The sequence below is a fragment of the Pygoscelis adeliae genome, unplaced genomic scaffold, assembly GCF_000699105.1.
Source record: "Pygoscelis adeliae isolate BGI_AS28 unplaced genomic scaffold, ASM69910v1 Scaffold127, whole genome shotgun sequence".
Taxonomy (NCBI): Eukaryota; Metazoa; Chordata; class Aves; order Sphenisciformes; family Spheniscidae; genus Pygoscelis; species Pygoscelis adeliae.
The window spans coordinates 1104047-1114674 of NW_008825208.1; the positions used below are offsets into that span (position 1 = coordinate 1104047).

At 46.3% G+C, this 10628-nt stretch overlaps 1 protein-coding gene across 1 annotated transcript in view; it reads left to right on the plus strand.

Annotated features, from left to right (window-relative positions):
- The first annotated feature begins 305 nt into the window (after positions 1-305).
- The window catches only part of TBC1D2 (TBC1 domain family, member 2), a 20462-nt gene continuing 10139 nt past the window's right edge, over positions 306-10628 (plus strand). The window contains exons 1-8 of the mRNA XM_009328940.1: positions 306-369; positions 1911-2412; positions 3070-3202; positions 4663-4804; positions 6935-7071; positions 7693-7880; positions 9023-9409; positions 10247-10357. Of these exons, the coding sequence (XP_009327215.1) occupies positions 2005-2412; positions 3070-3202; positions 4663-4804; positions 6935-7071; positions 7693-7880; positions 9023-9409; positions 10247-10357 (1506 nt within the window). The 5' untranslated portion in view covers positions 306-369; positions 1911-2004. The remainder of the gene's footprint in view (positions 370-1910; positions 2413-3069; positions 3203-4662; positions 4805-6934; positions 7072-7692; positions 7881-9022; positions 9410-10246; positions 10358-10628) is intronic.

Below are 10628 nucleotides of genomic sequence, written 5' to 3' on the forward strand. Positions count from 1 at the left end.
CAGCAGCCTTGGCTTGTGCCCCAGCGCGGTGCAGCTGGGCTGGGAGGCGCTTCTGCGGCGCTCAGGGAGGGGTGGGGGGGTCTGCCTTGTGCTGCTCACACCGGCAGCTCCAGAAAGGTCAGTGCAGGGTTCGCCCTGATCTCTTTTCATTGATGAGTCACTGTCAGAGCTGCTTTCAGCTAAATAATCTCTTTCAGACAGTTCCCAGGCAGCGACTGGACCGAGGGAAACTTGAGGCAGAAGCCCCTCTTCTGCTGCTGTTGGATTTGTTTTGGAGGCTGTGGTTACCTGCTTGGTGGTGCCTGCAGCAGTAGCTCTACGCCAGCAGATGGTGACTTCCGGGGGCATCTCTCTGCTTCTCTTAAGGAGGTGAGATCTTCTCTAGCATGCTTTGCAGTGCAGACCTGACACGACTCATTATTTGGTGCTTGAACCTAAAGTGGTTATACTTGATCCTGTTCATGGTGTGGACCCATGGACCATCATGCTGGCAAGAGGTGGAAGTGTGATGGATTCTTCAGACAGTACAGGAGGTCCTTACTGCCATAAAAGCCCCAGGGTCTGTTAGGGAGAGTTGAGACTACTTCTTCCTCCTGATGATGTGCCAGGCAAAATTAGCTTGGAAATGAAGCTTTTGGGTGTTGCAGAAGCTTAGCTGAGGCAGCACCTTCATGAAGTGTGCTTGTTCCTGGCATTTGTGAATATGTTCAGCAGCAGGATGAATAGTGTCAGGGGAGTGAACTAAAAGAAGTTCAGTAGCTTTCCAAAAAGAGTGAACATTATCTACAGTTGTCTGAAAAGCTAATGCCGGAACAGGAGGGGGCAGCAATAAACATGATAGGCTTAGCCAGTGCTAGGATGGGTAAATCTTTCAGTCATGAGGATAAGTTGTTCCTAAGAGTGTGAGCTTGGGCAACATCTCTCTGTGCTCCACTGTATTAATCTCTGTTCACCTGTTGTCACACAGCTGGCTGTTGTGTTCAATAGTTTTGTGTCTGCAGTTGGATTCCCACTAACTTAACACTGCAACAATTTATTTGCTTGCATATTTGCTTCTGATACGTTAGTGTCTGAACTGACGTCTCTGGTAGTCTTTTCATTTATTGATCTTTAAACCATGTTTTTACTTAAGAAAAAAACATAAGAAATTATTTATAGGTATTTTTCTGGAGTGTTGCTAGCTTTCTTTATACAAGGGCCATGGGTGTCTGCAGCTCCGAGCAAAAAATCACACCTGCCATGTGGTTAAGCATTTGAAAAAGTGCCCAGAAATGTGGCAGAATTGCCATCCTTGCATACAATCAAAATTCATCTGACTGTGGACCTGAGTAGCTGCCTGCGGCTTTGAAGTCAGCCCCTTCTCTGGGACAGAAGTTGGACTAGAGATCTCCACAGATCCCTTCCAGCCTTATTCTTCTATTTTTCTCTTGCACATTGTGTTTCTCTTGGGAACCCAGCAGATTACTTTGGCCACTGGGCAACCAACTCTCTTTTGCAAGGATCACAGAATTACTTTCTCTGGTGCATAATCCATCATATGAGGCCTATTAGATTGACACCTAACACATGGCATGCAGGCTTTTTAACAGCAATCCTCAGCTGACACAAATGATTTATAAGGATGCTGCATGAGGCTGGATTTTTCTCCAGATGCCATGGTTTAAAATACTAGCTGAACATTCAGTGGAAATGCGAGGATACTCTTACCTGAAATCCCTTTACCCAAGTATGTGGTCCCCCACAGCGCGTTATCTTGCCATGTTTTCTGCAGCTGTTACTTAACATTGTTGTCTGTGGCTTCAAATACCCTGGTTATTGCTGTTGATTTGGTATGCCCAAATTATGGTATGGGGATTTTTTTTTGTCATATGCCAGACCCGAGCTTATTCCTCCTTTTTCATTTGTTGCAGGTTCTATAACAATGATGATATAGTTGGGATCTGCTGTTACTTACCTAGAGAATTTCCCATTTCAATCCGATTTTGAGTATATTTCCTGAAAGAGATGAAAAAAGGACCAGAAAGCAGAGCTTGTTCCCTTACCACTCCAGGCAATTTAGTGGAGTTAAATCCAGACAATAACAGCAGCAATGGAGCCTCAGCGAAAGAGAAAGACATGCTTTCCTCTTCTGGAGAACTGGAAAATGTACAGCTGAAACCCAGCAGAGAAACATCCAGAAAAAAACTCTGTGGCTATTTAAATAAGTTGGGCATCAAGGGGCCAATCAAGACCTGGAAGTCTCGCTGGTTCTTTTACGATGAAAACAAATGTCATTTACTATACTACAGAACTGCACAGGACATCAACCCTTTGGGGTCTGTCGATCTCTCCAATGCCAGCTTTGACTGCAAGGTGGAAAATGGGGAAGGGGTTTTTGAGATCAGAACACCAAGCAGAGTTTTTACTTTGAAGGTAAGGAGCAGCATCTTCTTGTGGGGGCTGTTATGAAACATTCCCAATCAGGACAGACACATCTCTGCTAAGATACCTCTTAGCTTGAGTTTCACTTTAGTCCTCCCAGCCTGGACTGTTACCATTTGGACCTAAATTACTTGCATTGTTTTGGCAAGACTGGGACTCCGTTACCTGTGAGATGGCAGTTGTTTAACAGAATAGGAGTAAAAGCCAAACTGGGTGCTGAATTAAAATCCTTGAGGAGTCCTGCAGTCCACATGTAATTTACTGAACAGAAATGAGCTCCCCTGTATAAAACGGTGCTCCAGCAGGAACCTTTGCTAGATTTTTATCTCTGTGAAAATCACTATTAAGAAGCTCTGCGGGTGATTCCTGGCTAAAATAATGGTGACATTTCTGCTTAGCCTTGGAGCACAGTAACCCAAAAAACGTTTAAAATAAGGTCAGCGATCCACTGAGGTTCTGTTACTAAGGCCATGCTGAAGATTTACTCTGTCCTCCCAAATCAGTGTTAGGACCAGAGGATATAGCATAGGCTTGACACAGCTGGCCTTTATTTCTGCTGACTTGGGCAGTAAAATGGTGGTCAGCCTTTCAGGATGTGTCTCATGCCGATGAGATTACTCCTCTCCCTTTCCTGTTTTGTGTTGTTAGGCAATCAGCAAACAGGCAATGATGTACTGGCTGCAGCAGCTACAAGTGAGACGTTGGGAATTTTGCAACGCTCAGAGCAGATTTCCTGTGGGCAGCTCCCAGCTTGTGAATGAACCTCTGGCTGGCAGACCAAGTAGGTGTTGCATATGTCAGTCTTTCTTTCGCTTTCAGCCCCCCAGTGATGAATGGTGCTCCTCATCTGTAAGCGGGCAGAGGTTTTGGCTGGGTTTTTAAATGCAGGTGCCAACTATCAATGCTTGGTCGATGCTTGGAACTTCTGGCCTTATTATGGATGAATGTGAATGGGCTGTCTCCTAATCCACAGCATAAGGTTGGAGATGCTTAGGTATCTTATGATCATGAATTCCCTCTTGATTTTCCTCATGCTTGTGAAGTGGGCACATTTGATATATCCCTTTCCTCTTGCGAGGCCTGTGAAATTTACAGCAAGCAAGTTTTTTTTCAGCAGTGGTGGGATGAAGATGTGTATTCCTGGCAGTGGGAGTACACAGGCTGGTGGATCAGGGGAGGGCACAACCAGCGTGTCCACCTGTTTAGTTATAGAATCATAGAATCAGAATAGTTTGGGTTGGAAGGGACCTTTAAAGGTCATCTAGTCCAGCCCCCCTGCCATGGGCAGGGACATCTTCAACTAGACCAGGTTGCTCAGAGCCCCGTCTGACCTGACCTTGAACGTTTCCAGGGATGGAGCATCCACCACCTCTCTGGGCAACCTGTTCCAGTGTCTCACCACCCTCAGCATAAAAAATTTCTTCCTTATATCTGGACTAAATCTACCCCCCTTTAGTTTAAAGCCATTCCCCCTTGTCCTGTCGCAACAGGCCCTGCTAAAAAGTTTGCCCCCATCTTTTTTATAAGCCCCCTTTAAGTACTGATAGGCTGCAAGAAGGTCTCCCCGAAGCCTTCTCTTCTCTAGGCTGAAAAACCCCAACTCTCTCAACATTTCTTCATAGGAGAGGTGTTCCATCCCCCTGATCGTTTTTGTGGCCCTCTTCTGGACCCATTCCAACAGGTCCGTGTCTGTCTTATGCTGAGGGCTCCAGAGCTGGGTGCAGTACTCCAGGTGGGGTCTCACCAGAGCTAGATGCACATTTTGTTTGAAACAAATAACTCTCTCCCTAGTAAGTGTCTGCTCTGAAAAGTTCTGGGTACCTTGGCATTTTGCTACAGCAGGCAATAATTTGGTAACAAACGGTGTTTGTGGAGTGTTATCTGCACATTGAAATGATCAGACGCTGTTTGGGATGGGGGAGAAGAACAGCAACAGCTCCCTTCCTTATTCCTTTAGGCGGTTAAAGTTCGATTGTTTAGGGTTAGTCATTCTCATATACAAATAGTTGACGTCACTTGATTGTCCTTGAACAGATGACTCTGTTTGTACATGGAACCTTCTGTAATTTGACCTAAAGCTGAGGAAACTTGCTCTGCTGTCCTTGTTCCACCTGGCCAGTTGAATGAGGAATGTATACCTGTAGTAAAATGTTGTGGCTCTCAAGTTACATGAAGGAGCCAAAGTCCAATGGAATTCTGTCTTGCTCACTTGCTTCTGTGCACTGGTTTGTTTTTACATAGATGTTGTTGACAACGAAGACTTTCTGCCTCCGGTGAAAACACCAACAGAAGCAGTGGGTTTAAAGGCAGCGTCTTTGCCTGCACCCCAAACGTCTACTGCTTTGCAGAATATCTCCCTTAAGCACCCTTGGACAGAGATACAGTAAGTGCATGAGGAGAGCTGCAGTGTGGTTGACATGCTGGTCTGCCATTTTGTGCCTTCCTTGCCTGTCATGTATTGTGTGAAATGGGACTCTTGCCTGGGTGGAAGAACCACGAAGCAGCTTTTTGAAGGGTCTTCCAGGTGAAAGCAAACTTCCTGCCAGAGGGTCTTTCACGTCCCCCTGTTCCAATGCATTTCACATCATCTAGCTCTCTTAGCAAAGATCCTAGTGGCAGACCTAGGGCTTGGTTAAGCTTTCTTCAGTGTAGGTGGCAGTTTGCATGCCTACTGCAATGCAGCTGCACATTGCTCTTGGAAGGGCACACGGGCAGGTTGAGCTGTATTCTGTAGGCTAGTGATAGAAGCCCATTAGCACTTCCCAGTGGTTTCAAAGGACCTTGAATGTAGCACACTCTCTAAAGCAGGAACTCCAAGCAAAAGGTGCTTGAGCCTGTAATATGGCCCGACACTGCACAGCTTGCTACTCCTTGCTGAGTTTCAAGTATGTGAATATTCCCATTGCCTACAATGATGCTGCTCTCGGCAGTTGCTATGTGTAGCTCCATCAGGACTACAAGTTACAAGCCTTGGGCAGTTACAGTTGCACAAAGACAACCCCCATCAATATCTCCTTAAGTGTGTCCTAGTCACTTACTTACGTATAATGAAAAATGTGTAAGTGGCCACAGGTGTGGTAGGTAGCCTCGCACCTGCCAAATGTTTTTGGTGGGGAGGCTGGCTATAGTTTTTTACCACCACTGTGGCTACAGTCTGTTGCTGATAGGAAGAAAGATCCCCCATGAGACCAAAGAGGATCAGAGTCAGCTGTACTATTTTGCAGGGTATGCATTGTCTTCTCCTCACTTTGATTAAAATAATGTGATCATATCTCCTCCCCTCTGCCCAGCCTTGCTTTTGCTAGCTTGAATAACAATTGCCTCTTTTCAGCTTCAAATTGTATTGCTCCCCTGGTTCTGTGAACATTTCTTCAGGCCCTGTCACTATCAGGCTGGGTCTCCATGAGTGTAGCGTGTCTGATTTCAGCTAAGTTCATCAGATCCCTGAGCTGCTGCTGTCTCAGAGGAAAAACTAAGTGCAGCATGAGGTAGAGAAAAGTAGGAAAGTTGTGTTGGATGAGTGCCAACTGCAGACTACAGGGAATGAAGGTCTGCTTATCTTTATGTGCCAATATGTTCCCTGAGGTCAGAAATGTCTGCTCTTCTGCTGTGGAGCCTTACAGTAACAAAGCAAAAAGAGAACACTACCTAAATGCCAACTTCATTTACAGTTAGGAAGTAGCTGACACTGAGTCTTTTGTAGATCCCAAAACAAGGGGCTTGTTTTAGCTGATGGACAACACAGGAGGAGAAGGGAAAAGACCTGTATAGAGATAGGCAACTGTCTCATTTTCCTGTATAGGTTTTACAGAAAATACTTGTGCATTTGTGGTTCTGCATGATGCTGTAAAGTCATCTCGTAGTGCTTCTGGCAATATCTGATAGCAGCAGCTGTAACAAACTGGTTCTGGGTCTGATTGCAATTTTGTTCCTGAATCTCAAGTCTATTGAATTTGTTGTGGCAAGGTTATTAAATGTGGTTCAGAGCACAGGACCTGTGACTGCTTCAGATGTGATCATTGTGGCAGTTTTGGCTGTGCTGTAGATAACTGAGCTTTTCTTGGCACCTGGGGATTTCCACAGTGAGCTAAGGAAAGGGAGGGAGGGAGGGAGGGAGGGAAGGAAGGAGGAGGAGGAGGAGAGGAAGGGAGAGAGGAAAGGGAGGAAGGGAGGGATGTGGTTGGTCTACTGTTGCCTTTGATCTCTCTGTCCAGCCTGATGCATTTATGTACAGGGCCCAAGCACATGGGGAAAGATCTTCAGCTGATTTACATTACTGTGCTAGTACTGATTTTGTGGCACCTTCCTGATTTACACCAGTTACAGCCTTGCTCCCCTCAGATCCACCAGTGCCATGAACAGTTCATTTTCTCAGCACATGAAGGAGATAGGTTTTGGGAAGAGGGATAGGGTATGAGGAGAGGTAAGGTGCTGAATAGTTTGAATATGCACTGACTGCAGTGATCATGACTTCTACTGTTCACTAGGCTGTCTTGATCTCTTATTGTTTCAGAAACACTGTCTACAACATCTGTGGCTCCAAGCAGCTCTGGGGGAAAAATGGGAACGTCTTTAGCTTCAGTGAATTTCAGGAGCATCCTGAGAACCCGGATGAGGAGCAAGAGGCAGAAGTGGAGGCAGGGTGTGCAGGTGCTTGTTACTGAGCTGTGTGAGCTGGTCTGAGTATGACTCCTTCTAGCCAGGAGTCAGACTTAGCAGGAAAGGGAGGGAGAGGGTGGCAAGTTGTCATGAGACATGAAAACTCTATCACATTGTCTCAGGTCCCTTCCTGTGTTGTTGGCACAAGACTGACTCTTTTGGCTCTGCTTCAGGCTGCATCTGTCTATCTCCTACCTCTGGAACCTTCTGCAGAGGCAAAAATACCATCCATGGTGCCAGCCCATGCTGGTATTTCTTTGAGATAGAAGTTAAATTGCTGCACGGTCACAGGCTAAGCTCAGCAGCTCCACTGCATGCTTGGGAAGTTACCTCTCCATGGTGGTAACTTGCATTTGCTGTGTGCAAGATACATGGGCAGGGTGCAAGATGGGTTAACAGGTACCGTAAAACATCACAGCTTTGTTTATTCTGGGGGTACCTGTGGCTGATCTCTTCTGTCTGTGCTTCAACCCTGTGGATCCCAGCAGGTCAATTTTCCTTGTCCTGTGTGTCAGTCTTCTCTGCTGAGGTGTTGTGAGTGCCCCCATAGCAAGACTCAGAAGTCCACAGTAGCAACCCAATTCTGTGTAAATTAACCCTATTTCCCTTCAGTTAATGAGGGGACCCCGGAGGATGGGAGGATGGAGCCCAGGCTGAACTGGGTTAGGAAAGCCAGGTGGATGAACAGTGGCTTCCCAGGCTTGCCTGAAGAACTGTCCAGGGAGAGGAACCCAATGGATAAAGTGAGTGTCCTACAGCAACAGATCCTGACACTCACAGAGGAAGTCAAGTCACAGAAGGTGAGTGTGGCGAAGAGTCTGCTGCTTCTAAGGGCAGGGCCCTGAGACTGGTCATAGGGACTCCCTTATACCTTGGTGTTAGGCTGAGAAGTGCTCAACAGGCACTCACTGGGGACCAGTTGAAGCTCCTGATGTTACCCCTTTGTATGTGCCTGATTGTGCCCAGCACAAGGGAGAATGGGCTGTCCTTCAGCCATTGCTAGGAAGTGCAGCTAGCAGATGGGCTGGAAAAGGGAGGTAAAACAAATCCAAGTGTGCTCTGCAGGTGTCTTGCTGGTGCATCTGTATTGCTCAGTGAATGTACGAAGTACAGTCCTGAATATGTACCGTGACACTGGCAGGAACTGCCAGGCTGAGTCATGCTGTTAACAGCAGGTCATACTTTTTGAACAGTGATCCACCATTAAGAGTTGATTTGACTGTAGAAGTCAGCACATAGATCACTGCAAGGGCTGCCTCTCCTGAATGGTACTGTTCTTCTTCACAAGCATGGAGCAATGCCAGGCTCTCCACTAATGATGCTGGTAGCTCTTCCAGCATAAGAGGCAGGAGAGCCAGGTCCCATGGTGGGCAATCAGTTGCATCCTTGATTTGCTTCCCTTAAATGGCTGAGATGGCAGAGCCTGAATTGGCAGCATGTTGCTGGGGCAAGCTTTTGTGCCTTCATGTGGGATGGAGTGAGGGACGACTCTGGCAGAGGGAAGGTTAAAATGGATACAGCAGTTTCTTTCTGGTAGCACAGATGGATACAGACTGCATTATTTCCCTCCCTCCTATTTTACTACACTGCTGACCAGATCTCCAGCTTCTCTGGTCTCTGCTGGGCCTCCCAAGAAGGATGACTATAGAAAGTCAGAATTCAGACAGTGTGAGCAGCAGCTTGTCTGTTAGCAATCCACCTCAAGTCAAGTCATCTGTTGCAGACACCTTTCAGGCCCAGCTCTGAGAGCAGAGCTTCTCTACTGGGGAAGCACTGTGATTTCAAGATTGCTGCATTCAGTTTTGCTTCTGAAAGGAGTCAATTTCAAGATCCTGAGGACCTTTCACTGTTCACTCATTACTGGTTGGGTCTGTGCTGTCCGTGCTGCCGTTGCCCTGGGCAGCACTGTGATGTAATTAATGGCTTTGCATTTGCTTTTCAGGAGCTGGTTAAACTTCTCCACAAAGCTCTGGAGGCAGCCCAGCAGGAGAAGCGAGTATCTAGCATATATCTCACTGCAGCAGAAGATAAGGACAGGCTGGAGCTGGTGCGCCACAAAGTGAGACAAATCGCAGATCTCACCAGTCGGCTGGAAGCTCTTGAACAAGAAAAGAAGGAACTGGAGCAGATACTGACTCTGAGAGACAGCCACATCCAGGAACTCAAGGAGCATGTGCAGCTTCTGATGGAGAAGAACCATGCCAAACAGGAAGTCATCATGGCCTTGACGGAGCAGATGGCCCAAGAGCTCTCTGACCCCCTGCAAGAAGCCAACACTATCGCTGCAGAGACATTGTATAAGCAGCAGGAGGAGATTGAGCACCTGAAGGTGTGTGAGATGGCACAGGTCATTTGGGAGCTCCCATTTCTGTGCCCTCTGGTTCAGTGGGAGGGTGTTCCTTGTGGGAAGCACAGAATATACTTCTGCTAGTTGCTCCATCTGTCTCCAAACCAGAGACAGGCTGGAAGGGGCTCACCGGATACCAGTAGGGTGCTTAAAAGCATCTGGGTCAGTTTCAGCTTCAGTTCGGAGCCTGTTTTGTTGATTTCGTGTCACTGTTCAGTGCCTGCCTCTTTCTTTGTTCTTCTTTTGTTTCACAGCTGTAGTCTCACTTGCTGCCTTCACTAGCTTTGTTCCTCTGTGTTTCTCTCTTGCAAACAATTTCCCAATACATCCTGGTTCTTTCAAATCCAGCCTGTAATATGTCACTATATGCACAGCTATAATGACCAGTTAGCTGGGGTGGAGAATTGCCAAAAGAGCCACTTACTACGTTGTGGGAGAGTGTTTTTGCTGCCAGCCATGGGGCTGAGATTTGTGTCAGTTTTTAAAAAAATAGAACACAACACATATATTCTTCATCTTATTTAGGTGCATCTCTAGCTTTATATCACCTGGATGTCTCTGTGTTTTCTAAGCATGTACATGCAGTGCACTTAGCATTTTCAAGTGTCTGTCTATGCATGACGCTCCTATTTAATGTTACACCTTGATTTCCTTTGTAGGCAATGTTTGTCCTGGGGAGTCCTGTCTTCTCCCTAGAACACAAAATTGTTGAGATATTTTCTTGTCCTTAATGCAATCCACACCTGAGGTGCCTGAACTGGGAGGGGATTCCAAGCCCCTCAAGAACTCTCCTTGTGTGACTGTTTTGCTTCGTGGCAGGATGATATTGATGCATACAAAACCCAGAACCAATTTCTCAACTCAGAGATTCACCAGGTTACTCGACTCTGGACAAGTGTTGCTGAGAATGAAAAAGCCCTTCTGATGAAGGTAAGGCAAAATGATTTTTTTCTCTGGTGAGAGCTGTTACTAATTTCTTTCCCAAGTTGGCACTGGAATGGATTTTGGTCCAAAACACACCAGGAATAAGCTTTCTTCCCAATGTGTTTTTTTAGTGTGACCTTTTTTTCTGCTTTGTGTTGTTCCCAGATTATACATGACCATTTTCATTCTTCAATAAAAGTAAAATACCTGTAAAGCTCAGTCTTAAGGGTGCTGAAACTTAACCAAGATTTCTGCATTTCAGCTATGCTTTTGGATA